The sequence below is a fragment of the Enhydra lutris genome, unplaced genomic scaffold (genome assembly GCF_002288905.1).
Source record: "Enhydra lutris kenyoni isolate GAN:26980312 unplaced genomic scaffold, ASM228890v2 scaffoldscaffold97, whole genome shotgun sequence".
Classification (NCBI taxonomy): Eukaryota; Metazoa; Chordata; class Mammalia; order Carnivora; family Mustelidae; genus Enhydra; species Enhydra lutris.
Genome location: NW_019154181.1, coordinates 2334892 through 2362729, shown reverse-complemented (window position 1 = coordinate 2362729; position 27838 = coordinate 2334892). Strand labels below are relative to the sequence as shown.

Sequence of the window (27838 nt, the reverse complement as noted above, 5' to 3'; positions counted from 1 at the left end):
TCGATTTCTGCCCGGGTCACGATCTCAGGGTGGTGAGATCCAGCCCCATGTTGGCTCTGTGCTCCACAAGGTGTCTGCTGGAGAATCTCTTTCTTAAGCTCCCTCTGCCCCTCCCCCACAGCCTTCCCTCCCTTAAAAAGTAAAGCCTGAGAAAATCTTGTCTCAGAATTTGAGGAAGCAGGACTTAAAGTTGGTAATTACCACCTATGATAGATAAAGGCAAAAAAAGGTTTTGTAGTTGGGTGGGGGGAACTTAGGGCCAAAGAATTGTCTCCAAGGCCCTAAGAGGTTCTATGCTAAGAATGTCATTAAACCTCATGCCAGTTTTAGTAAATATAATGTATTTATTTTGAAGCAGAATATACCAACAGACAAGCCAATGATTTAGTTGGACTAGAAATCAGAAAGTACAATTTAGTAGGCTAAATGAAAAATTCCACATGGATATTCTAAGATATTTTATGACAGATTATCCTGATGGACTAGCCTAGTGATGAGTTCCTAACACCTCATGCTGACATGAAGGTCACATGCTGTCTGAGCGTGTGCAACCAAGCCGGCGACACATGCTCTGGGAGGGTGGGGCCCCCGCAGCCAGGAGTCCTCAAGGCCTGGCAGGGAGGCTGAGGTCTTTCCCACTGGGCTAAACCTCCTCAGGTCTCCAGTCCCAGCCATCTCGAGAGCGCTCCCCTTCCTGTGCCCTCCGTCCTCTTCAGCGTGGCCGACTGCCATGGCTCACAGAGTCCTTCTCCAAACAATCCACCATCAGCCCCCTCCAAAGCTCTCCAACTCCGAAGTCCTGATTATCCAAGGCCTCTTGGTCATGGCAGGCAGTGGCTTTCCATGTTAGGTCCTGAAGGCTGCACTTAACTCAGGGATCTCTCTGAAGTTTAGCAAAGTGGAATTTATGTGCATTGTGCTATGGACCTAAGAAACTTAAAGATTTGTTCTTGAAGATCCACTGACTTGAAACTTTAAGATCCTGAGAGAGACTAAGTATTGTTAGAAGTCTCCTTATTACAGCATTAAACATGCCAGTTAGGGTTTTAGAAGATGCAGAATCCTACAACTCCTTCACGGGAAGAATGACAGATGATACGTGCATGAAATTGGCAACTTGTCTTCCCAGAAGCCCTGGGGCCTACAAGGTGATGTTCTACGTGGTATTAGTCACAGAAGGCATTTGTGGACGGCCCCAAGAAACTGTCCCAATATAAACAGGAGAGAGGATGGAGAATGGATGAGAAAGGAGGAAGACCACTGGTCAGGTGGCCCATCTGACAGGAGGGCTGACTCCTGAAGGTCAAGTCCTCATGTCCCAGTGGATGAGAGATGGGGACCACCCGCCCCGCCGCCCCCATATACAATTCTAGTGCCTCAAACCTCAAGCAGAGCTGGAAGGTCTAGCCTCACCTCTTTGGATGCAGAGGACTGTGTATAACCCTGGGCAGGGTGTCTTGTGTCCCAAGAACTAGAGTGAAGAAGTCACTCAGACTCAGGTTCTGAGATTCCTTTACATGTCCCAAGGGTTTAGGATAACACGTTCGCCTCCCCTAGACTCAAGCTCTAAGGTCTGGGTGACCCATGTAAAATGCGTTCTCGGAGTGCGTCCCCTCCTCCACGGAGGGAAAGGCTGGAGTTTGGCTGAGATGGCAGGTTTTATCCACGGGGCGCAACAATGACTTTGACGGTTAATTCTGGTGCATTTGCGTTACTTCCTTACTATTTTGGGTAGGATTTTAAAATGATTGGTTCATTAATTGTTTAACAGAGGAATAATCCGGTAGAGGCAACCAGGAGTTTGAACAGGATCTTTCTTCAGTAGTATCCAGCCTAGAGAGAGGAGAGAGGGATCCTGGTTACTCTGCTGGTCTAAGACCCCACCTGACCAGCCCTGGAACAGGAGATCCGTATCGGGAGTCTACCAAGTGCCTCTTATTTTCAGAGACACAAAATGCACTGTATTTTAAAAAAAAGGTCCCTATCTCCCTAAGATGTTAAGCATGGTCTGGGCTGAGGATAAAAGACTATACCCTCCTGTGCAAAGTAACAATAAGAAGTCAGGCAGTGGTGAGGAGGTGGTGTTCTGTCTCCTGGTGGTGAGACAACCCCAGGGTTGGGCCAGGAATGGAAAATGTTCACTTACTATCCTCCAGTCGTGAGTGGGAGGCTGAAGCCTCCACACGAAATCTGGAAGCTTGGACAGCATACTTGATTCTCAAAGGCCTCATGACATCTCTCAATGGTAGCCCTTTCGATTTCTCAACTTTTTAAAACTGGCACCCCCTACCATGCTTTCTGTGGTTTCTGTGACACTTTACTGGAACTTGACTTGGTGTAGATGTGTGTACACACACACACACACACACACACACACACACATAATTTTTTTAAATGCATAGAGAAAACTCCTCTCCATTCGGCGAGTCTGACATGCTCCCTTTAAACCGATCAGAGCTGCTTTCAATCTCCCATTTAACAATGTCCCAAGCCTGTTCTCGTTCTAGTGAAAGGAATTAATGAAGTCGCAACCAAGCACGTGACAAAATAACTACGTGCAGAAAAGCCATTTCAGGAAAATGAGTGCAGGCCCAATAAAGACTCCTCAAATAAAGGCACAACGTGGGCTCAGAATTGCTTATTTAAAATAAAAGGTGATTTACTAGAAAGAGGACAGAAGCTCAGAGTCAGAAGAGAAGTCAGCGGAGAAGCGAAGAGGGAAAGAAAACCCAATCCTCACTGGTCCCACACGGAACCCAGAAAGGTCCAAACCACTAAACACATCCACTCACAGTAGTGACAAGCGGGTCTCCCTGGTGAGAGAGACCATGGCTGGCGGCCCTTGTTCCACAGATGAGCAGGCCGAGGCCGAAGGGTGGGCTCAGAACAGGCCCTGCTCAGAGGTGGAATTTGGCTGATCTCAGAGCCAGGGATCGAAGCCATATTTTCCTGTTTCCAAGTGACATGTCTTTATACACTGGTGCTTCTGTAGGCGTTCACAGAGAAGGCTTGTCTGGCAAACCCTCTGGGGAGCTTTGGGCGGGCTACCTGGCCTACCCCAGCCTGTCGGACCCGGAATGCTGCCCCTGTGGGGAACACCAGCAGCCTGGAGCCCTGAATGTCCCATGATGTGAAGCGGTCCCCCCAGCAAGATGGTGCCTCTTGGCTGGGGACGGACAGGTGTCTGGGGACAAGAGAAGAGGGCAGAGGATGACTCGAGACCCATGCACGCCTCAGAGCTTGGAGAGATGTGGAGGGAGGAGCCTCTCGAAGGCACACAGGGTTTCGATTCACGCCATCTGCCAGCACGAGTTCTGAAGTCACACTTCTTTTGAAACACCCAAACAACTCCAAAGGAAACAGTGACTTAAGAGTATTTTTTAGAAGATTGGTCTCCACTTAGAAAGCAAAGGGTTCACCATGTAACGTGTGGTCTATAGATCGGAGGGGGTCAGCTCCAGGGGAGCCGAGTGGATGGGGAGGAGGGAGGGACACCTACGACGCTCCTTTTTCTAGAAGTGATGTGGGCTTCATCTAGACCCAGCTGAGCCATTACCTCCACATTTTTTTTTTAAAGACCCCAGCGAGCCACCCTGGCCCTTTTAAAAACTATGGCTAAGTCAAGTTTGGTTGAACATTGATACCCGGGGCCAAGCAAGAGACTGCCGACTCGACCCACTTTACACAGAGATAGAAAAAGAGCAGTTCATACCTCACTCTTAAAGACAGAGCTGGGCCGTGGGATCTGCGGTCCGTCACTGCTTATGGGACAATGCAGTCTGAGCTGTGAGAAAAATCAACAGGGCCTTTCTCCTCAGCACAGCCTTGTGTTTCTGAGAAAACCCAAATGATTTCCAATGCAACTGGTCTCTCCAGTTCCACCAGAGCTGTGACCCTGGAAGATGAGCCACTCCCAGCTTGCAAACTGGAACCAAAATGCAGATAAGAACACAGGTATTTCCAGTGCTAGAATCTGGCCTCCCTTCCAAGGCTATGGTGTCACGGGTGTTGTCACTATCTTTGGTGTGTCGCCCTGACTGGCTGGCCGAGCGCTCGGAGAACACGGTGGCTTTGCCCCCATGTCCGTCTTCAATTCCGTCCCCTTGGACCTTCTCGGTCACCCCTAGGGACTCATGGACTGCCTTGGGGAGGCAGGTATCATGGGCCGCTCGGGGAGCCCACGTCTACAGTAACACCCCCAGAGACAGAATTTACAGGGCAGTCAACGGGGGCTGCAAAGCATTCACCTTCCCCTGCCACAGTCACGCCAGCACACAAGTCATCCCCTCGTGACCTGTGGGCACCCCATGCGGATGCCCGGCACACTTGAGAACTGCACTGCCACCGAGACACCCAGGACCACAAGGATCAGAGCGCTGGACGGCTCAGAATCCCTCCAGCAAGTTCTACAGGGTTTTGCCCTTTGGGTTTTTGTTTTTGGGGTTTTTTTTTTTTAAGATTTATTGGTTTATTTGAGAAAGAGAAAGATAGTGCAAGCAGCGGGGTGGGGGAAGGAAGAGAGAGAGAATCCTCACGTGGACCTCCCACTGAGCACAAAGCCCACATGGGACTCGAACCCACAGATCCCAGGACCCTGAGATCATGACCCAAGCTGAAATCAAGAGCAGGACCCTGAACCAACTGAGCCATCCAGGAGCCCCGGGGTCTTAAACTCTTACACCAGAGGCCGGCACAATTCCTCCGTGATCATTTAGGCCCTGCCGGCTGCATGGCCACTGCGGCACACACTGAGCTCTTGGGACATGAAGTCAGCACCGGGTTGTGGCTGTTCCCCAGGAAGACGGCCGGGGGCTGCAGTTCACCGACCCTGTCCCAGACTCGGAAAGTGAATAGGAGAGACAGAGTTTATCTCTAAAAGCCGACGAGCTCCCATGACAGAAGACGGGTGTGTCTGGCAGCCGACCGGGCGGGCCGGAAAGGCAGTGACTCACCTTGAGCAGCACGGCTGCCACAACGCCCAGGAGAGCCAGCAACAGCAGACCGAGTTTTCCTCTGTTGAAGCGCTTCAGGATGAAGAATTTTGCCCAATCCACCTTTGACTGGCTGTTGGGAGGATACCTGAGCTTGTTAGCACCTTCCCTCTTTAAACTCTTGAGCAGACAGGGCCGCTGATGAGAGAAGGTATCGAAACTGTACTTCCCGTGGTAAGCTCCCATTCCGCTAGAACCTGAAACAGAGGGACCAGACAAGACAGGCTCCATTGTAGGGGACACAAGCTACCTGTCTGCATGAACCCCAATGGAGGAAACCCATGGCACTCCTTGCCGGCCTGGACACCCCCACCTAACTTCTCAGCACAAGAGATTCTTTGAGGAAGTTCTCCCCCCGCCCCGCCCCTCTCCCTTCACCAGCAAGTTGATCTCCCTGCCAAAAAGGGGCACTCTCCAAGGGTCCAGTGAGGCTTGTGGCTCTCGGGGCCAGTGGCTCTCACTGAGACCAAGGACCCTGCTCTGTGTTCTCTAAATCTATTCTTGCCACAACCCCTTGGTATGAAGGCATCAGTGCCCCTCATTCCAGAGACTACGAGGGAGCCTGCCAGGGTCAGGCAACTTGCCCAAGGTGGAGAATGCAAAGCCAGAATGTGAATCCAGGTCGGCTGGACTCTTAACTACCATGTGCTCTTTTCCTGCTGTTCCATGTGGCTTTGTTTAGCCACAGCCCTCTTCCCCCACTTGCTTCCTCTAAGCTCCTAGAGAGCAACAAAGACAGGATGACAGGGTTACCCCACTGGGTGATAATAAGCAAGTATAAATCCTTGCCCTCTTTCAAGCCATGCTCTGGGACAGTCTTCTTTATTATTGGTGCTGGGCAGATACACTGTATGGCACGGTGGCATGAGGCACAGGAGAATGGGGCCAGGAAGGCACTTACTTGGTGCTCTGGGGGCTGCTGACACATCATTTTGGGGACAACTGAAGCTATAGGGAAATTCGGTAATATGCATCAAAAGACACACATTGTTACGGAGAAATCGAAATTATATGTTAACACATTGACAGCATTTATGCCTGGAAGACTACTACGTTTCAACCTTACAGCTGTCCGTAATGTTTTGTGGTTGCCCTTTTCCCTAAAAAAACCTCTTATCACTTTAAGAAACAGGAGGAAAAAACATTTCACTTTGAAAAAAAAAAAAAAAACAGCTCTAAGCCTTTTTAACACAGTATAATACTTTGAGACATTTTCCCCAAGAATCAGAAATTGCACAAAACTGTATTAGAATCCTATCCTGGAAAAATGTGGACTCACAAAAACCTAATGCCAGGAATTAAACGCAAATACAGCCCATCTGTAGGACGGAGCACTGGTCGGTTACTGAAATCACAACACACGACCGTGCTGACGTGGGAAGATACCCCACTCTACTCTCACACACGGGTGAAAAACAGAGTACAAGTTTAAACAAAATATTCTTGCTTTTACGTTTACGTATGTGTGCAAACATGCGCAAGGAAAGGAATTTTAAGGACGTACCCCAGAGCTTAAAGAGTGGGGTAAGGGTAATCTAAGCTTTAATTCTTCTCTTTTCCTAGGAAGCCTGATTCCTTCTGCGTGTAGCAGGCAAAAGGTTTTGTTATAAAGAGGAGGGTACGGTCAATGATGCTAAACGCAAAACAGGGACTAAACACAAGTCACTCGACGTGCACTCAGGAGGCACCAGGGATGCCCGAGTCTTTGCTGGGAGCCAGGATCCTGGGGGGCGGGGAACCACTGAGGCACAGGAGACTGGAGTCTCACAGAATCCTTTAAGAAGCTGGGCAGTGAGGAACAGCAGCCTCCATCCTGTAAGCTATCTTCCCTTTTGTTCACCACCCCTCCCTCCACGACGCTCAATCCATCAGCAAATCCTGTTGCTTGACACCCCCTCCCCCCCGCCCAAAATATCCAGCCCCTTTCCACTTTGTCCCCTGCAACCAAGCCAGTCCAAGCCACCACTAGCTCCAGTCTGGGCCCCAGCCCAGGCCTCTCCCCACCTGTCCCTCATGTGCACCAGGCATGGTGCTGGGCGCTGGCGATCCCCCCACACCCTAGAACCAGACATGGGGCATGCATGGGTGGAAGGCTGTGGTGTCTTGGGCTTCTAACACAGTGGCTTTACTGTTTGCTTCTTACTGTGAGAATTCCTACACACTCGTTATTGGTGACACTTCAACAAGATATTAGAGAGGCCGACCACCTAGCTCCTGAAGGAAAAGTACAAGCAGGGCCGGTCGTCTGGAGTGTGGAAGAGGCAGGCGGGTCACGGCCCAAAGGGAACAGCAGGGCCCAGGCTGTGTCCATGGAACCTCCCCGAGAACGAGCACGTCCTCAGAACACCAGGAGTCTCTTGCTCTGCGCCCCACACAGAGGCCTGGGGGGCCGTGGGGGTGGACCCCGAGGACGACTTCGCCCCACCCTGAGCAGACAGCAAGGGGGGGTACTCAGAAACTCCGACTGCCGCCTGCTCTGGGTGTTCCACACTCGGCATCCGCTACCTCACCGTCAAAAAGACAGAGGAGCCTTATCCGTGAATCCGAGACCTGGCTTTGGCCAAAAAATAAAAATTAAAAAAATCCCCTCAATCTAAGAAAAGAACCGTAACCAAGTAATAACCAATACATAGGCAAACCAGTGAAAGGAACAAAACCAGTTACAGACCACGCTGGGGGCTACTAAGGACGGAAGGGGCGACAGGACAGAGTCATCTGACGGCCAGACGACCCACGCCGCCATGGGACTCTGGCAGCCAGTGCCACGCGAGGCCGAGGGGGCTACTCACCTACCCCCCCGAAGGGCAGCGAGCTGAGGGTGAAGTGCATGATGACGTCGTTGGCCGTGACACCGCCGCTGGACGTGCCATCGATCATCCGTCTGACGAGCTGAGGGAGGGAACACGGGCTCCAGGTCAGCAGTGCCCGTGGCGCCGGCCGCGGCCAGGAGGGGAACTCGCGGGCTGCACACCCAGGCCCGCCTGCCTGCCTCTGGTACACGGTGCTGCCTGCATCAGCCTCGGCGCGGCTTGATTTGGCAAATGTGCGACTGAGGTATGTGCTCGGATGCGCGTCTGGCCCTTGGAGGCCGCTGTAGCCTCCCGTGTGCTCCACCCCCGCCTCGGGCCAGGGTGCCCCTGATGGCCACAGAAGCCTCTGTCCACGAGAAGCAGTCCAGACTGCATTCGGAGTCTCAGCCATCGCCCGTTTCTCCCCCTCTGCTCTGAATGACGGCACAGGACTGACAGTACCCTGGAGTGTTTGGGAACTGCCAAGAACGTTTATGTGTTCAGACTTGGAATTCGATCTGTTTTGAAGAAATGGCTGGCCCAAGACCAAAATAGGCACGAGGACACCTGATGAAATGTCACTTCTCCTTGCTGCCCATAAGGCCTCGGGAGTTCGAGTCACAAGGGTCACAGTGGGCTGTAGTAGGGCGATCCTGTCGCTGGGCAGCGCACCCCATGGACGTGTGCCCTGCCCGGTAGACTTTGGGCTTCAGGGCTCTTGTGTGCATCACCTGTGGTCATTCAACACGTCAGACCACGATTAATAACCCATTATTCACGGAAGCCCACGCGTCCAGGGTCCCTTCACAAGGCCATGTCCCCACAGCACAGCAGGCTCTGGAAGCCGTGTGTCACCACGCACAGAACCTCCGCGCGCAAACTCCTCGGACCTTGACCGGCACCCCCTCCCTCAGGTTCTCCCACTTCTCCAGACGGCTCCTGAGCCCACCTGCACACCTCGAGGCCAATGTCCCTCAGCAACAGCCGGTGCCCTCGGGAGCCGCGCGACATGGTCGGGGGGCTGCTCACCCTGGTGTAATAGGGCGTCACAGACTCACCTGACTAGTATGGCCCCTCGCTCTAACAGAGAAACTGAGGAAAGTGAAGTCGGCGATTTCACAACTGTGCCCGTGACTGTGCCAGACACCGCAGCCCCACACAGCCCACTGAGGGCCACAAATGCCACTGGGGTAAGAGCGAAGGCTCTTACACAGGAACACCCTGGGAGTGCAGGCCACAGAAGCTTCCAGTGCTGGTGAGGAAGCCTTACAATTACAGGGGAGATGTTTGTCAGCGCAAGAGATTATGACACAGCCCTGAAGACTCAGGTCTGACCCCAGAGAGCATGGGAAAGGTGGCAGCCATAACCCCAGGGCCTCATTATTCCAGATAGCTGTCTGTGAGCAGCGCCTTGCTCGGTGAACTCTGTTACTGGAGGAAACAGACCATGTGGCCGGGAAGGAACCGGGTCTGTGACAGCGGCTCGTGCCAGGGAGCCGTTCTCTGCAGAGCCTACCTTATCGTTGTGAGAAAAGATGTAGAAGGCCAGCGGCTTTTCACGGCTGTTGATGAACTTTATGGCCTCGTCGGCATCCTTCACGGGCACGATGGGAAGAATGGGCCCGAAAATTTCTTCTTGCATCACCCTGGCTTCAGGATCGACGTCAGTAAGGATCGTTGGGGCTGGAAGAGGAAAGCAGCAAGAGGAAATGGTGAAGTCGAAGACAGGAACGCCAAGCTCTCCACTTTTTTTTTTTTTTTTTTTAAGATTTTATTTATTTATTTGACAGAGAGAGATCACAAGTAGGCAGAGAGGCAGGCAGAGAGAGAGGAGGAAGCAGGCTCCCCGCAGAGCAAAGAGCCTGATGCGGGGCTGGATCCCAGGACCCTGGGATCATGACCTGAGCTGAAGGCGGAGGCTTTAACCCACGGAGCCACCCAGGCGCCCCGCCAAGCTCTCATCTTAATGTTTGTTTCTGGCTCACTGATCCATCCCTTCGTGCTCCCGCCCAAGTATTAGCTACTGAAGAATATAAAAAAAAGTCCTGAAAAAATCAGTCCTGATGTGGAGGAACCGTGTGTGTCTGTCTCCAAGCTGGTGCATCCGGGGATCCCCCAGGCAAGCAAGGAGAAGATACAGACGCCTGAGTCTAGTCACGTCTGACCCTGTCGGCAGCCACATCCGCATGGACCAGGGGGTTGGAGGTTGTTTCCATCTCGCTCTGCGCAGGTCCCTCTGGCACTGCACACAGCCCCTCCGTGGATCAAATGGACACCATTTCTTGGTTCATATGCTTCCACACATAGGATGCCACCGACCTTTAACTCTGTCAGGTTAAGAATGGACTTCAGGGGTCAAGAGACCCTGAGTTCAGTGTTCCAGCCACTAAGGGGAAGGCGCGCAAGACAGGCAGGCAACATGGGTGCTGACAAGGCCTTGCAGAGTCCCGGCATCCATGCCATGCCAGACCACACTGCAGGGGTCTGAAAGACCCCACAAACAAGCCAGGTCTTCAATGAAAAGAGAAGGCACCTGCCAGTAACAAGTTCGCTCTCTTCCTTTCCCCCTCATTTCCCACTAGGTCATCCCGGCAACGTGGCAGAAGATGGCTCTTGCCAGCACCCTGCATGGGGAGTCTGCTGTCTCCCCAAAACCACCGCCCGCTGCTTCCCGGGCTCAGAGAACCGTTCTGGGGTGGGGGCAGGGGGAGTCTACTCCCTACGCAGCTGTTCATGCTGGTAAGCTGACCTTGACTGCAGGTCAGGGGTACGTTCGTAACTGGTTGATCTAATTGCAATAGACCCTTTTCTCTTGCTGTTGATGCGCCGAGGAGCAGCCAAGGTCAACAGCTGATGGGAAAACAGAAAGATGAAAAACTGGGGGTTTGAAGGCTGTTACTGATGCGAGAATACTTTCTTCCTCATTGTTTTAATCCTCTAGGGTTTTAGTTTCTTTCAAGTTGGGTTTTTTGGGGATGTGCAGAATCCTGTCTGTTAAGAGGGGATAAGTAAAGCTATATAGGGCAGCTCTTCAGCCGAGTAAATGTGTCTCTCATTCTTCAGTCACCTTATGTTATTTTACAACAATGTGTTTGGGGGCGCCTGGGTGGCTCAGTTGGTTGGGCACCTGCCTTCCGCCCGGGTCATGATCCCAGGCTCCTGGGATCAAGCCTCACGTCAGGCTCCCTGTTCGGCGTGAAGCCTGCTTCCCCCTCTCCCACTCCCCCTGCTTGTGTTCCCTCTCTCACTGCGTCTCTCTTTGTATCAAGTGGATAAATGGATAAAATCTTGAAAAAAAAAATTATCTTTCCCTCTCCCCCTTCTGCCCCCCTCCTGCTCTATAAATAAATAAATCCTTAAAAAAAAAAAAGGAAACAAGGAAACATTATTTCTGGACCAGTACTGCCACTAACTACTTGTGGTGGAATGATTTCCTCCTTGGGCTGTCCCTCCTGCCAGAAACCAGAAGGAATTACACAAGAGTTCTGTTTTGCTTCTCAGGGTTAAGTTACAGGGTGTAGGGAGGGAAAAAAAAGAAAAGCTGTATGTAAGGCAAAAAGTCAGTGCAAAATAGGTGGTATTATTTGTAAAGACCCAGAACCAGCTCTAAGTGGTTATATAAGAATGAGCACCAGAAAGCAGCGTGTCACTGCTCCTTAAACATTACATCTCCAAGAACTTATTCAGCGTCAGTAAATAGCGTCAACGGAAACTGTCACACTGCCCGTGTCCCCAGAGTAAAAGGTCAATTTCCATTACCTATGTAGCGTGTGGCCTCATCGGTCTCCCCACCGAAAGCGATCTTCTGTCCTTCCAGCAAATTTAGTATCCTCTTAAAATGACGAAGGTTGATGATCCTCTCATAATCGGGAGATTCTTTTATATTTTCACCATAAAATTCCTATTTAAAATCATTGTATTTAACTGCCACAGAAGACTATTTCAGTTTAATAAGCGCAAAATCCACCCGTGCCCGAAAAGCCATCTGGTTGTAGTTCGCCGCCCTCCTCCCTCAAGTGGTCTAACAGTGTTTGCACTTCCTGGCAGGCTGGACATGAGAACTAAGGCAGACGCACTCACCGAGGACCCTCCATGATGTCCGGGGTCTGTAGGGACATCCTGCAGACCAGCCGGGGGTCGTGCCGGGAGTGAATGCTCTCAATTTACTCTCAAGTCAGGGGGCACCGGGGTGGCTCAGTGGGTTAAGCGTCTGCCTTAGATCATGATCTCAGGGTCCTGGGATCGAGCCCTGCATCGGGCTCTCTGCTTAGCGGGGAGCCTGTTTCCTCCTCCCTCTCTGCCTGCCTCTCTGCCTACTTGTGATCTCCGTCAAATAAATAAATAAAATCTTCCAAAAAAAAATTTACTCTCAAGTCAGGAGGAGTGTTGTTCACCCCGCTCCAAGCAACCCCCCAGGTCTAGGTGCTAAGAATCTCCCCGGCAGCATGCTGACGGGCCCCAGCTCCGGAGCCACATGCAGTGGTTTTCAAGGCTGCCTGCCCCTTAGAATCACTGGAGACCCCAGACCAGCTGAACTGCAGTCTTCAGAAGGTGAGGACTGGAAACTTCTCATACATGGGAGAACCTCAGGTGAGAACTGCTGTCTTAAGGATGTGAATGCCTCAGAGGAAGGCAGAGGGGATCCTACTCCTTTGAAACCAAGTTCATCCCCACACTCAGCTAAGCACGTCTTCTCCCATCTCCAAGGGCTTTCAGTCTCACAGGACGTCATGAAACCCTGACATCCCATATTCCCCGAGTCTGGCCAAGACCCCTTTCATGTTCTCCTTTTCTGGCCCCATCTTCAGTCCCATCCCACAGAGCCAAGTGCCCCATCCAGACCTTCAGCCCTTTGTGCCCAGAGTGAACCCACTTGGATCCATGGTCTTCTCTCAACTTCCTGGGGCACGCTTTTCATTCTCTGATCATAATGTTACTCTTCGGTGTCCCCAATCCTTCCTTTCAGTGCTCAGTTAGCATCTGCTGAGTGAACTATGACTGTTGCAGAAATTTCTTCCACCCAGGGGGCTTTAAACGGCCCCCTCCCACCAGTGAGCTCAGTCACATTGGTTCACCCCCTTCCTTTCTTCCAACCCAAATCCTACATTTCTGCGAGGCTGAGCTCAGACCACTTCCACAGCATTTCTCGATTCCTTCTAGAGAGATCTTTACTTTGGACACCCTGAAAGACTGAGAGAACCAGGCCGAGTACAGTATCAATACATATTTGATTAATTCATTCCTCCAAACTACCAGCCTTTCTAAGCCCTCTGTACATGCAAGAACGGAGAACCTTAATCAGCAACGGCCAACAGGCCAAGGGCCTCTCCCTGCATTTCAGAGGACTGCCAATATCCTCTAAAAAAACCACAAAACATAACTACTGATTTTTTTTTTCAAAGCCTGTGCCACAACTAACCAGTTGTTCCAACACATCAACTAGACAGCTGAAGAGTGTTAAACACCAACCTAACCTTGCTCCTAGCAGACACCTTTCTCAGAAAGGTGCCCAGAGCATTTTGAATAAAACCATAAATTAACTCTGCCACATATGCTACTGGAATTCTCCAGGGGGTGGCAGGGGGGGGGGGCGACCAGGGATGCTGCCTGCACAGAGCTGATTAGACACGTTTATTAATGAAATCATGCACTCAGATGTGTTAAGCACAAACCTTCACGGTTTCCTTAATCTTCTGCACAATTTGATGCTGGAGGGATGGTTCACAGAGGACATAGTCAGGAGCAATGCAGGTTTGGCCACAATTCATGTATTTCCCCCAAGTTATGCGCCTGAGATGGGGGAGAAAACGGAAAAACCACAGAATTCAATCTACTATTCATCTACTACATGCTTTTCTGTAATTTGAGTATTCTACAACTAGCATGTACTCATAAATCTACTTAGTCGGCTTTGTAGAAAAAGAACAAAAATGCTTTCTTTATAAACTTAATCTCTACGTCAGTCGGTTGGAACTTAGAATGCATTTTCCCATCGACACAGTACACTCTGAGGAGCCAGGACGTTCTCATGCCAGCTTTCGGGAAATGGTACTTTAAGCAGGGAAGCCCTTGCCTTTTTGAGATAAGCAGCAGCCTCCCCACACCCTCGTCTCCTCTGACTCTAGCCAAGGGGGCATCGGGACGCCGGGAGCTCCTTACAGACATCAGTTCTTCTGGCTGTGGCTGTAGGTCCTGCTGGCAGGAGGTTCGGGTATAAAGACAGCAGCCAGCCCCCAAGACCACCCCCTTCTCTGTGGAGCCCCTTTTCTCTGGAAAGCCATGCCCGCGTGCGGATCAAAGCCTGCCACCGGCATCTTTCCCCAAGGCTTCAGGTTCTGGCAGCTAGACAACCTGGACACGGCCAGCCTGCCTCTAAGCCTTCTTTGCCCGTCTCAGAAGAGGAGAGAAAAGCCAGACTGATTTAGCGGAGCACCTGCAACCTGGCGTTTTCTGGTGCCCAGGTGCACGATGTTACTGAGTGGAAACATGAGTAGTCGCTGATTCTGTCAACAAAGGAACTCATTAAGAGGCGAGTGTAACACCTTCCTGCTGGGAATCTAAAGATTTTACTATGTACATGCAATCCTTTACTCCCTCCCTGGATCACCTGGCAGGTCTGTAACCTCAAGAAAAGAAAGCACTTCTCTGTAACTCCTAAGGACAGCCACAAAGTGCCGAGACCCGCTGCTCATTTCCTCAGGCAGCGGAGGCAGGAGGTGGTTTGGGAAAGAGTTCCGCCGCCCCTGGGGACATCAGCCACCCGAATGCCACGATGTCTCTCGGACCCAGGAGGCCCAGGACCCCGGGGCACAGAGGACACACCAAGCTATCAGTGTCGGGAAGCCCTCGGGTACAAGGAGGCTCACCGGCAGGCGATGTCCAGGTCACAATCTGTGTCGACGTAACACGGGCTCTTGCCTCCCAGCTCAAGTGTCACGGGGGTCAAGTGCTTGGCAGCGGCTTCCATGACAATCTTCCCAACGGCCGTGTTCCCCGTATAGAAGATGTGGTCGAACCGCTGTTTCAGGAGCTCCGTGGTTTCTGGGATGCCACCGTTAATCACAGCATACAAGTCCTTTGGGAAGGAGAAACAGGCACTGACGTCACCAGTAAATCCCCCCATCTAACGAGCGACTTCTTCGACATAAACCTGCAGCATTCTGGTACACCGGGAAAAGAGGGGGACCAGCGCCGGGGAGGAGGCAGGAGGGAGCTGACAGAGGACACATGGAGCACAAAGTTTGATGGCGTCTGAGACCCACCGCCTGCGGTGGAAGGGACCGGCACTGGTCCGCAGGTTTCCACAAGGAGCTCAGCTGTGAAGGCAGCCAAGAGGGGAGAGCAAGCGGCTGGATTCCACCGGGGAGGTGCATGAGACAGGGCCATGCGAGCTGGAGATTTTGGTGAGGAGTCTGCGGTCGGGGACCACGGGACAGGTCCCAGTTGAGTGTCTCGAGCTGAACATTCCAGCGCTACACAACCCTGCAGAGCTCAACCCAGGCCAGGAGGCAGGGGAATGGAGTGAGCACAACTTGATGTAATGCAGGGGAGAGGCAACGCGGGGGAGAATCTCCGCTCTAGAAGTCAGATCCAGACCAAGTCTGGGGTCTGTCACTCGCTAGCTAGGGGCCCTCAGCAACCCTACTGCACACACCTGTGAGCCTGTTTCCTTAACCGGGACTGGGGAGAGGTCCAACAGCTTTGGGCTGAGCCCTCGGTGCCCTATGCTCTTCTCACTATTGGAATGGAAGAATGTGTCATGCAGCAGCATGACTCGAAGAAGCAATGACAGGGAACATATGGCAAGGAAGGGACACAGAGCCAGGTGTTCAAAAGACTCGGAGCGCATGAGATAGAAGCAGGCTTGGGGGCCTCACGCTTCCACCTGATCTCCTACTAATTAGGAGGGCTCATTAGTTCTCACTCACTCCACAGTTCAAGTGCTCAGCAAATGCTTCAAGTTGTAACTTGCATGGGTTCATCTACAGAACGTCTGTGATTAGTCCCCCAACAAACTCAGAGAGAGCGAGGCGGGGGTGGGCCTCGCTATCCCCACTGAGTGGGAAAGTCAAGAATTAACCCCCGGTGAGTGGTGAAGTAGACCTTCAACCTTGATCTTCTGGTTCCAAGTCCTACTCAACCCCTGATATCATCCTGTCTTCATCGCCCTCTTGAGCCGGATAACCACAGCTACTGGGACATCATAGTTCCGCCGGCTGCTGCGGCAGTGACAAGACAGCAAGGAGAACCCACGGTGAGCCTCCAGATTGCTCGAGGAATGTGTCCAACTCCAGCTACGACACTGTACAGAGGCCTTGAAATGAAGGCTAAATTAGGACTCCTCCCTACAGCAACTCCATGCAGACAGCCGTCCACGGTACACACTAGGAGGAAGAGCAGCTGTATGCCCCACCCCGCGACCCCCCCCCCCCCGCCGCCACCAAGAAACAGATACGCTGAGGATGGGGCAAGACATTCTTACCTGGTCCAAATACTGCGGGAGGAGTTTGGCCAAGAGTTGAGCTGTTTTTTCACTTAGTTCAGAAGGCTTGATAATAACAGCATTTCCTAATCAAAGCAAAAAAAGCAGGAGAGCATCTTTTAACACTTGAGTAACCTTAAAACCTACCACAACAGCGCTCATGGTGGGAATACAGGCTAGGTACTCCCATTACTTCAGCAGCTTTGAATTCTACACTTTCTCAACGAGCATAAGAGATTCTTCGTTTTTTGGTTTTTTAAATTTTATTTGAGAGCAAGAGAGCACGTGCATGTGCACACGCATGAGTGGGGGAAGGGCAAAGGGAGAGGGAGAAGCAGGCTCCCTGCTGAGCAGGGAGCCCAACTTGGGGCTCGATCCCAGGACCTTGAGATCATGACCTCAGCCAAAGGCAAATGCTTAACCAACTAAGCCACCAGGCGCCAAGATCTTGTCTTACTTCCTCAAACTCCTTGGTTCTCATTAACTTCACATCACGGACAGTAGGCTCCATTATCCTCACCTCCTCCTCTAGCTTTACTCCCACTCGCCCAGCTAGACTTTCCCGTTTGCCTTGGAATTACTGGGCAAACAAGCCTTGTTGTCAACAAACATTGTTGACTGGGATCTAGCAGAAGAAAGAAATCAATCTCCTGGCATTTGCCATATACCCAAGCTAGCATGACTCCCACAGCCCCCAGCCAGATGAAGAAACGGGTCAAATACAATCTAATGGTTCGCCCAAACACCAGAGCTGATAACTACAACCACCCGAGAGCACTGACGGCTGACTCCGAACTCTGGAACCTATCACTGCACGACTTCAAACCTTCATGGGTTCACGGTCCGGGTATTTCAAAAAACAGGCACCATGCAAACTTGAGCCCGCTTTAAAAAAGAAAAAAAAAAAAAAAGATAATAAAGGAGCGCTTGGCTGGCTCAGTCCAGAGCGCATCACTCTTGATCTCAGGATTGTGAGTTGGAACCCCACGCTGGGTACAGAGATTACTTTAAAAGAAAAAAAAAAAAAAAGTTAAAAAAAAAAAATTCCTTTGTGTGTCACGGCTCCTCCCAGCCCAGACGAATTAATATCCCATCCCAAAACCACCTTTGGCCGGTTCCACCCCGCAGGACCTGCCCACCTTGAGAGTGTACTTTCACCTTAATAAACTGCTTTGCATTTGCTAAATATACATTTATGATAATAATATTTTTGCATCCTCAGTAGTTGCTGGTGTAAGGCAAGGCAAACCACCATAGCAAATGTGTTTCATCAGCCACTCTCCTTAATTTACGACCCATGGAAGAGAAGCAGCCCCTCCGAAGAGTCAGGGAGACAGAAGCTGACCCCGGACCTGCGGCAATGGCTCCGATCAGAGGCTGAATGGTGAGAACAAAGGGGTAGTTCCAAGCTCCGATGAGGAGTACGACTCCCAGGGGCTCCGGCTGGACATAGGCCTCGTCCAGCATGGTCAGCAAGTTCTTCTTGGCTGGTGTGGCAGTAACCCATTCAGGAAGATTCTCCAGCACGAGATCCAGTTCGCCAAGAATGGTAATGACTTCCTGACTGTATGCGTTGAATTCACTCTGTTACAAAGAGAGTCCCAGTTAACCTTGTGCAAGTCTGACACACTCAGCCCTGAGTGCCAAAAACCAGATTACGTATACCTGCAGTGATGTTTATGAGACTAAGCTGGTTTACTGCGCACACTCACACCCTTCACGCCCTCAGTGAGGGCTTGCTAATACAGTCAGCCCCTCTAAATCCTTCTTTACTGATTCAAGCCTTTTAATTTTTTTTGGTAAAGATTTTTATTTATTGGTGAGAGAGCGAGCGACCGTGTGCACAAGCTGGAGGAGAGGCAGGCAGAGAGGGAAGCAGGCTCCCCACCCAGCAAGGAGCCTGACACAGGACTCGATCCCAGGACCCTGGGCTTGAGCTGAAGGCGGATGCTTAACCGACTGAGCCTCCCAGGCGTCCCTGATGCAGGCCTTTTCAAGTCAGGATTCAATATTACCTCCTTCAGGAAGATTTCCCTGATGAATATTATTAGCCTGTCTTGATCACACTTTATAATATAATCACAGGAATTCTGCCTCTAGCGTGTATCCTAACATTTCATCATCACACACTGATTTATAACTAAGTTTGTTTCCCAAATTTAAATCCCTCAAGAGCAAGGTCTTTACTGTTCTTTAATAATCGTATATACCTACATACTCAAATATTTGTTGTTTACAGAATGACTAATTCATCCTTTCTGAAATCTTAATTATGCCACCTTATTTGATATCGCATTGTTACTACTACTACTGGTGTTACTACCCTCAAGATAATCTTTGCAGGAAATGAGGGGGTCTCACAGAGCCAGAGCAGGGCCTTGTTACCCCTGGAATAAAGATAAAACATAAAAACAAAGTGATAACAATATTACTAGAAAACAGTAATATACTAACGCCCTAAAACCACCCAACACCTTGCTACTCAAAAAGTGGTTCCAGGTTTTTTGGGGAGGACGGTAGAGTAGGAGAATTCTGAGCTCACCTCCTCTCATGGCCTCTCCAAGGCTCCAAATGCCTAGAGAATAACTCCCTGAGGATGACCTAGAGACCCACAGAACACCTCTTCCACAGCTAAAGACATAAAGAAAAAGCTACATGGAACGGGGTGGGAGGAGTAGAGACACAATCTAGTTCAAACGCACACCATGGGCACGGGGACCCACAACCAGCAGTGGCATCACAGGTGCGGCAATACCCCCTGAAGATGGAGGGGTTCAAGCCCCACATCAGGTGTCCCCGCCCTGGGGACCCGCACTGAGGAGCCTCTGTAACTCTGCCTTTGAAAATCAGCAGGGCTTAACTGGAATGGGGATGGGTTAGTGAAGAACTAGAGGGCTACAAGAAACCAAGACTCTGGTCTCCAGGTGTTGCCACACAAACTCACTCACTCTGAGACGGCATGAAAAGCGCCCGGACCATACATGAAAGAGATTTATTGACTAATTTTAGGGGGCGTGCAACATTAAAAACAGAAATACCCATTCCACAATTCCACTTCCCGGTATTTACCCAAAGAAAATGAAAATACTAATTAAGGGGTTCCTGGCAGGCTCAGTCGGTGGAGCAGGCGATTCTTGATCTTGGGGGTGTGAGCTCAAGCCCCACAATGGGTGTAGAGAGGATTCTAAAAAATAAAATCTAAAGAAAAAGGCAAAAACCAAAAAACCCCTACTAATTCAAAAAGGCTGATGCATCCATACGTTCGCGGAAGCATTATTGAGTATAACCAGGATATGGAAGCAATCTGAGTGTCTGATAGATGAACAGATGAAGAAAACATGGTACACACGCACGCACATCGGTATGTCTTGAATGGAATACTACTCAGCCCTAAAAAAGCAAGTAATCTTGCCATTTATGACAATATGGATGGACCCAGAGAAGGTGAAATAGTGAAAAAACCCATATTGCACAGCTAAGTTGTACACCTGAAACTAATATCATAGTGTATGTCAACTACACCTCGATTTAAGAAAATGAAATAATTTTTAAAAAGTATGATTTCAAAGTAGGCAACATGGTATCCACCTGGGAGCTTGTTACACACTTCGAATCTCAGATGCCCTCCAAGACCTACTTAACTCTAACTTGCATTTTAACAAGATCCCCAGGTGACTCACCAAGGTACTCGAGTTTGAGGAGTCGTGGCCTAAAACAGAGTCAGGGAGGAAAACTTATGCGCAACAACTGACAACCCAAAAACCTCTGTCTATAAAAGAAACCATAAACCAAAAGGCAAGAAATAGACGCGGAGAAAAACATTTTGCGAGATATTAAGCTGACAAATGACCAAAATCCACAATATACGAAGAATTCTTACAGATCATAAGGAAAAGGACCTCAAATGCAACAGACAACAGGCAAGGATCTAAAGAGCAATCACAGCAGAGGAAGAGGCCAGAAGACACTAGTCTATTTGTTCTCTCCAATCAGAAGCGCTAAGCAAGGTAAGAGTTTCGGGAAACTTGCTTTATCAGTACAGCTGGAGATAATACTCCCACGGTGCTTGCGTAATCAAAAATAAATTTAAAAAAAATGCAAAAGCTCTGGCGGAATGCCGTCCCCAAGTGGGACGGCGAGAGGCGGGTGTCCCGGCGCCGCCCGCCGCGCGCGTACCTTGCACAGATCGGCGCCGATGGCCTGTAGGATGTCCTTCTCGCGCTCCTGCATCATCCTGCGCAGGGCCTCGAGCTGCTGCAGCCGGAATCTTAGCGGGCGCGACCGGCCGGACGCGAACGCGTCGCGAACTCGCTGGATTCGGCTCTCCATGGCCTGGTCCTACCGAGAGACAGGAGGTCGCGGCGCGCCTCGGCGGCGGGGGCGTGGCGGGCCGGAGGGATGGCCCCGCGGGCGGGCGCCGCCTCCCTCCCCGCCACTCCCCTCCGGCCCGGCGCCCCCCACCCCATCCCCCGGCGCCCCCCACCCCATCCCCCGGCGCGGACCCGGAGACGCAGACAGCTCACCCTACCGCTCGCTGGCTCGGCGGCGATCTGCGCAACCGCCCGGGTCCAACAGTCCGACCGCGGCCGGGCGGGGCTGGGCTCGACCCGCAGCCGCGCGCCGATTGGCCGGCGCGGGCCACGTGACCTCCGCGGCCGGACGCCGCAGGGGGATCTGGTCTGGGGGTGGGAGCTGCGGCCGCGCGCGCGTTCGGGGGGCGGGGGTGCGGCAGGTGGTCTTCGGAGCGGACGCTGAGGCTTTATCGGGGGGAAGCCGGGCACCCGAGAAGCGGCCGGAGCTCCGGGGAGCCCCGGCCCGGGGCAGGAAGCGCGGCCAACGCCCAGAGACGCCCTCGAGAGAGGGGGTTCCCGTCCCTCCTCCATTTTGTGGCTCCGATGGGGCCCAGAGGCCCGGCGCCGCCCAGTGTCGTGGGCCCGGCCTCGCCGCGTCCGTGGGCAGTGAGTGCCCCGCCGCCCGCCCTCGTCGCTGCGTTGACTGCTTGCAGCGTGCAGGGTTTTCCCAGAAAGTTCTCTGAGGTTCGCCTCCTTTGGGCAGGGACCCAGGACCTCATGGACAGCTGTGCTGGCCGAGTGCGAAGGGCGTTAAAAACGCCCTCCCTGAGGGCACCTGCGTGGCTCAGCTGGTTAAGTAACTGCTTTCGCCTAAAGGCGTGATCCTGGAGTCCTGGGATCGAGTCCCACATCAGGCTCCCTGCTCGGCAGGGAGTCTGCTGCTGCCTCCGACCTCTCTCCTCTCATTATCTCTCTCTCCCCTAAATAAATAAAATATTAAAACAAACAAAACAAAAACCACTCTCCCTGGGCTGCCTATCACCTGCTAGCTGCCTTCCCGTTTTTCTGTTCCCCTTTGCAGCACGACTCCTCCAGAGAGGGAACCCACCCTGCTCAGATTTGCCTCCCGCTTGCTGCCTGCCAAATCAGACCAGGTCCTCGTCAGACCCCCCGGAGGCTGACCCCACTGACCAGAGGCCGACCTCTAGAAACCCTGTCTTGGCTTGTTATCCATCCACCCCCATGCCCGCTTCTAGTTTTATTTTTACCTCCCTGGGTGAGCCCTTGGGTTTTTCCTTTGCTGAGCCAGCCCTAGGACCTCTTCTCTTTTCCCAGCTCACAAGCTCCTCACCTAACCCTGTGGGTGGTGGTCTGACGTGGCTTTACACTCCATCTCTAGTCCCGTTTTCTCCTGACTCCCATGGCCATGTTTAACTGCGTCCTGTTCATCTCTGTTTGAATGTATTAATGGGCATCTTAAGTTCACTTGAGGTCATCCACCAAATACAAGACACACCTCCTCCAGCGTTCCCCAATTCAATAAATCCTACATCCTTTATCCCGTTTACTCAGGCCAAAGTTCTTGAAATCATCCTTGACTCTTCTCTTTGACCTTATCTTCAAAAATATGTTGAATTCCAACCACTTGTACCCTAGTCCCAGCCAAATCATTTCACTTGCACAGTCTGTTGTGCTGGGATCCTACTGGTTTCCTAGCTTCTACTCTTGATTCTGGAGGTTATATGTGTGTGTGTGTGTGTGTGTGTGTGTATTATATATATGCCGTTTCTGATTTCTACACTTGCCCTGTATACTACTGAGTGGCGGGGACTCAGAGTGTATAAACTGCTTTCCCCAGGTTCTCATGCTGGAGCTTCCAAGAAACTTCTACCATGGGGAGGCGTAAGCAGGAAATAAGGTAGGAGGAGGAGAGTAACCTGCTTGCTTCTGGATTCAATAGTGTAATCGTTGCTTGTACAGTAAAAGGGGACCATTCCTGACTCTTAGCAGTTACTTCCTCAGTCCAAGCGACACTTTCGTAGTAAACAGAGGATGACAGTGATAGGCACCAGAGCTGGTGTAGATCCCATGGGTTTCACCGAGAGAATTTTTAGCAGCCTCTAATCTTTGCTATGGCTCCATTCTTCCATTTGATATGTGTGACTCCTAAAATTCCCTCTGCCTGAAATGACTAGAATGGTTTCTCTTTCCATGGCTGGACCCTGATTAACACACCTTTCTACATCCTTTTTCCAGCTGGCTGTCAGGGGTCTTTGTTTATGTCTGTCTTCTCCACTGGAATGTCTTATAAAGTCAGAGACTTTATCTTTCATGTTCTCTGTAATATTAGCATCTAGTGTAGAATGTGGCCATTGGTTGGTATTCAGTAAAGATTTATTGAATGAATGAATGAATGAATGAATGAATGATAGATACACTGATGATTAGTCTCACCGTCTTGGCACTGTCCACATTTGTAGCTTTCTCAATAGGATGTAAAAATTGAGGGTTATTCCAACGGACACATGAAAAAGTGCTCCACATCACTCGGCATCAGGGAAATACAAATCAAAACCACAATGAGATACCACCACACACGAGTGAGGATGGCTAAAATTAACAAGTCAGGAAATGACAGATGCTGGCGAGGATGCAGAGAAAGGGGAACCCTCCTACACTGTTGGTGGGAATGCAAGCTGGTACAACCACTCTGGAAAACAGCATGGAGTTTCCTCAAAAAGTTGAAAATAGAGCTACCCTACGTCCCAGCAATTGTATTTCTGGGTATTTACCCTAAAGATACAAATGTAGTGATCTGAAGGGCCATGTGCACCCGAATGTTTATAGCAGCAATGTCCACGATAGCCAAACTATGGAAAGAACCTAGATGTCCATCAACAGATGAATGGATAAAGAAGATGTGAGATTATACACACATACACACACACACACACACACACACACACACACACACACACACACACAGGAATACTATGCAGCCATCAAAAGAAATGAAATCTTGCCATTTGCAATGATGTGGATGGAACTGGAGGGTATTATGCTTAGCAAAATAAGTCAATCAGAGAAAGACAACTATCATATGATCTCCCTGATATGAGGAAGTGGAGATGCAATGTGGGGGGCTTGGGGGATAGGAAAAGAATAAATGAAACAAGATGGGATTGGGAGGGAGACAAACCAAAAGAGACTATTAATCTCACAAAACAAACTGAGGGGGTAGGGGGGTAGGGAGAGGGTGGTTGGGTTATGGACATTGGGGAAGTTATATGCTATGTTATGTGCTATGGTGAGTGCTGTGAAGTGTGTAAACCTGGCGATTCACAGACCTGTACCCCTGGGGCTAATAATACATTATATGTTAATTTAAAAAATTGAGGGTTATTTAAAGAGAATCTTAGGAAAGGAAGAAGTTGTCATGACCATCAAACTCTTCTCCTCTACTTCTCCCTTGCCTTCTTTTGGCCAAAAGAAATGGGGGTGGGGGAGCCAGTCCACATGGACATACCATAGTTAAAGGGAGAGTGTGGGCTTCTTACATTCAGGAAGAGCTCTAGTCTCTAACACATACCAAGTCTTTAAACCAACTCTGACTAGCATAGCGGCCTGTGACTAGCAGCCCAGCCACCGAATGTCAATATTGAGGATTGTAGAACAATGTTTGAATTAGCTCAGAGTTCACCACAGAGTATACCCAATTATCTTTTTAACCTGATCTGAGTGGCCACTTTTTTAAACTCTTAGCTAACAGTCATTGTGTAACGGACCAGGTAAGTCAAAATGCAAATTCTGCCACGATTTTTAAAAAAATGTAAATGATGAACATAATTCCAAAGTGAAAACAGAAAGGGAATCAGTATCCTCTAACTAAGGCAATCTCTAAGGGGCAAAGAGCAGTTTTTGCTAAGGATGACTTGTGAGGATTTCTTTAAAAAAAAAATCTATTATGACTCTAATGGCACAGTCACCTAGAGTTTGGATTCTTAAACATTTTTTTTTAAGATTTTATTTATTTATTTGATAGAGATTACAAGTAGTCAGAGAGGCAGGCAGAGAGAGAGAAAGAGAGGAGGAAGCAGCCTCCCCGCTGAGCAGAGAGCCTGATGTGGGGCTCGATCCCAAGACCCTGAGATCATGACCTGAGCTGAAGGCAGAGGCCTCAACCCACTGAGCCACCCAGGCGCCCCAACATTTTCTTTATTAGTTGGAGAAGTCGATGGCATTTTGTTGGGCGCCATTTTAAAAAATCGCATCGAAATACGTTCAACAGAACAAGGTGATATGTGTACGGACCCAATGAGAGATTCATTCTTTGACCACACTCCCGAGTTGAAATATTCTCCCTTTCAGCCTTTGAATATGATAAACTCATTGATTCAAGTAGCTGTGAGCCAATGAAATCACCCCTCCAAGATACAGGACTAGGGAGTGAGGGCGTACAAGCTATTTCTTCCAGGAAATGTGGTAGACTGGTGATTTGAGTCTGCCTTCCCACCATACTTTTCCTCCCTCCCTCCCTTTTTGTTGTAAAAGACAATTTCTTTATCGTGGGTAACCCACTCTGTGTCCCCTCTTCATCACCTCAGGGTTTCCATGTGACCCATGCCTATCTGGTCAGAGTATCAAATCTTCCTAGCCCACAGTGATTGATTTAGGAATTTCCAGGTGACCCAGGGACTTTTGTTAGAACTATCACGAAAGATGCTTTTCTTTTTAAATTTTATTTATTTAAGTACTTTCTGCACCCAATGTGAGGTTTGAACTCACAACCTTGAGATCAAGAGTCACATGCATTGGGGCGCCTGGGTGGCTCAGTGGGTTAGGCCGCTGCCTTCAGCTCAGGTCATGATTTCAGGGTCCTGGGATCGAGTCCCGCATCGGGCTCTCTGCTCGACAGGGAGCCTGCTTCCCTCTCTCTCTCTGCCTGCCTCTCTGTCTACTTGTGATCTCTCTCTGTCAAATAAATAATAAATAAAATCTTTAAAAAAAAAAAAAGAGTCACATGCATTACTGACTGAGACAGCCAGGCACACACCCCCAGTCCCATCACCACCAACCAACCCAGGGACATGTTTTCCCTATGGGATCACCAGCTAATTTGTTGGCACTCTAAGAGAAATGACTTGCTGAGAAGAAAGCTAATACAGAGAAAGGCAGAGCTCGGAGACAGTGTCTTCATAAGACTAGCTGTATCTAGTAAGGCCTGAAACTAAAGGCACATCTGTGAAGTACATCTCCAGTTTCTTAAGCCAATAAATTTCCAAATATTAGGGACCTGAAATTTGAACTGAATCTTTGCCACTTGCTACCAAAAGAAACTTCATTATAGAGAGACTTGCTACACTTCAATTAATTCTGTTGTCCATATCCTTTGATTAATTCCACTATGGGGTAAAAGGAGTTAAAAGATCTTAAATGTTTGAAAATATACATAAGCAGTCAATATATTCTTTGCAGGGAGCATAAGGTATGAGCAAATCACCCAGCTTCGTAGGAATCCAAATTAGGGCCAGAAGGAAGAGAGGAGTCCTGGACATGCACTCACAACCTTAGTCTCTCTGAGGCCCAGAGAATGGAGGGTGACTATTTCAGCTTTGCCTTTGAGAAAACTCTCCCTGCTGACAACTGAGAAGATAAAATATCTAAACTTTGCATATAAACTACAATTGTTTCAAATAATAAACATTGCATTTTTATTTGCTATGACATAAATATAAAATAGCGTGTGAATTAGAAATGTATACAATGGAGGGGCACCTGGGTGGCTCAGTCAGCTAAGCATCTGCCTTCTGCTCAGGTCATGATCCCAGGGTCCTGGGATTGAGCCCCACATCAGGCTCCCTGCTCATCGGGGAGTCTGCTTCTCTCTCTGCCCAGTCTCATGCTCTCTCACTCTCAAACAAATAAAATCTTTTTTTTTTTTAAGAAATGTATACAATTAATTATTACAGAGTCAACCCACCTATGTGTCTACCACTAGAACATTACCAACATCCCTGTTATGCCCCTACCCAATCTGCTACAGAATTTCTGGGTGATAGCAAATGGTGTCAACATGTTTAACTTTCAAATAATTCTCCAACATGCTTAGACCCATTTGTATTCCCCACTGATAACATATGAGAGTCTGGTAGCTCTACAGCCTCTCCAGTGACTCGTCAGTTTTGAGAAACAAATTCTTCTGGTGGGTCTGTATTGCTACCTCATGGTGATATTACCTTGCATTTTCCTGCCGGCTAATGATGGTGGACACCTTCTCCTATGTTTATTGAATATTTGCCTGTCTTTCCATGGCAGGGATAACAGATTTTATGAGAGGTGTTTAAGACAACAAATTTGAACTGAAGCCTCACTGTCCTACCTGTCCTAACACTACATGCTTCTTTAGTGAATGTTTGCCTGATAATGATCTAAAAAAATCTGAAAAAAAATTTTTTCAATGATATTTTTAAGTAAATTTAGTCTATAGTTCTGTGTGTGTGTGTAATCTTTCTTAGGTTTTGTTATTGATGTATTAATATTATCAGTCACAGGAAAGAATGAACATAGAACCCATGCACAGACATTACACACATGCACGCACAACACACATACCTCTAGGGAAGGGGAGACAAAAACCTTATACAAAAGTTTGTCCAAATGTATAGTTCTCATGTTCTCTTGAGAAATAGAAACAATATTTGAAAAAAAAAAGCTGGAAGAAATAGTTTAAGAAATAGATTAGAAATAGATTAAATAGAATAAAGAAATATACAAGAAAATAGAAGAGGACAGACAAGTAATTAAAACTCAGGAATGACATGGAAGAGAAAAAGAATCCCTTAACAGAGGTGGAAGCCAGCTCCAAACATCAGAAGGTAGAATAAGCAAGAGATAAAAAGGAAAGTTTGGCCAAATGCCAGAAAATGAAACAGAGATAAATAGTGCATGGTTCCACATACACCAGTTGTGGAGGGTAATCAGAATCACAGAGGCAGAAACAGCATGGTGGCACCGAGGGCTGGAGGCTGCTGGTGGTGATGGGGAGTTACTGTTTGATACACAGTTTCCACTTGGAATGATGAAAAAAGTTCTAGAGATGGATGCCGGTGAACACACTTGATGCCACTGAATTACACACTTCAAAATGGTTAAAATGGCAAATCTATGTTATATACAATTTATTTATTTTTAAAGATTTTATTTATTTATGGAAGACAGAGCATGTGCACGTGCACACACAAGACAGGGGAAGGGGCAGAAGCATGGGGAGAAGCAGGCCTCCTG

General features: G+C 49.5%; 1 protein-coding gene across 2 annotated transcripts; it reads right to left on the bottom strand.

Annotated features, from left to right (window-relative positions):
* Window positions 1–328: 328 nt before the first annotated feature.
* On the bottom strand, window positions 329–20839 carry LOC111139236 (aldehyde dehydrogenase 3 family member A2). Of its 2 annotated transcripts, XM_022491449.1 has the most exons (12): window positions 20786–20839; window positions 20439–20600; window positions 17615–17846; window positions 16263–16348; window positions 14647–14855; window positions 13453–13570; window positions 11540–11681; window positions 9297–9463; window positions 7781–7880; window positions 4953–5188; window positions 3713–3784; window positions 1759–1833 (listed from the first exon to the last, which is right to left on the bottom strand). In XM_022491449.1, the coding sequence occupies exons 2-12, from the start codon at window positions 20589–20591 to the stop codon at window positions 1819–1821; spliced, it is 1530 nt and encodes a 509-aa protein (XP_022347157.1). In that variant the 5' UTR covers window positions 20592–20600; window positions 20786–20839; the 3' UTR covers window positions 1759–1818. The 2 variants fall into 2 exon arrangements, with proteins under 2 accessions (XP_022347158.1, XP_022347157.1); XM_022491450.1 differs by lacking the exon at window positions 3713–3784 and having other exon boundaries at window positions 329–1833; window positions 20786–20837.
* Window positions 20840–27838: the final 6999 nt, after the last annotated feature.

Coding starts and splice junctions, on each gene's coding strand:
- LOC111139236 (XM_022491449.1), bottom strand. CDS start 20,591: ATGGAGAGCCGAATCCAGCGAGTTCGCGACGCGTTCGCGTCCGGCCGG. Junction 11,682..13,452: donor AGATTAAGGAAACCGTGAAG/GTTTGTGCTTAA, acceptor GATTTTAAATAG/GAATTTTATGGTGAAAATAT. Junction 3,785..4,952: donor TGGCAGCCGTGCTGCTCAAG/GTGAGTCACTGC, acceptor TTTTTCTCACAG/CTCAGACTGCATTGTCCCAT.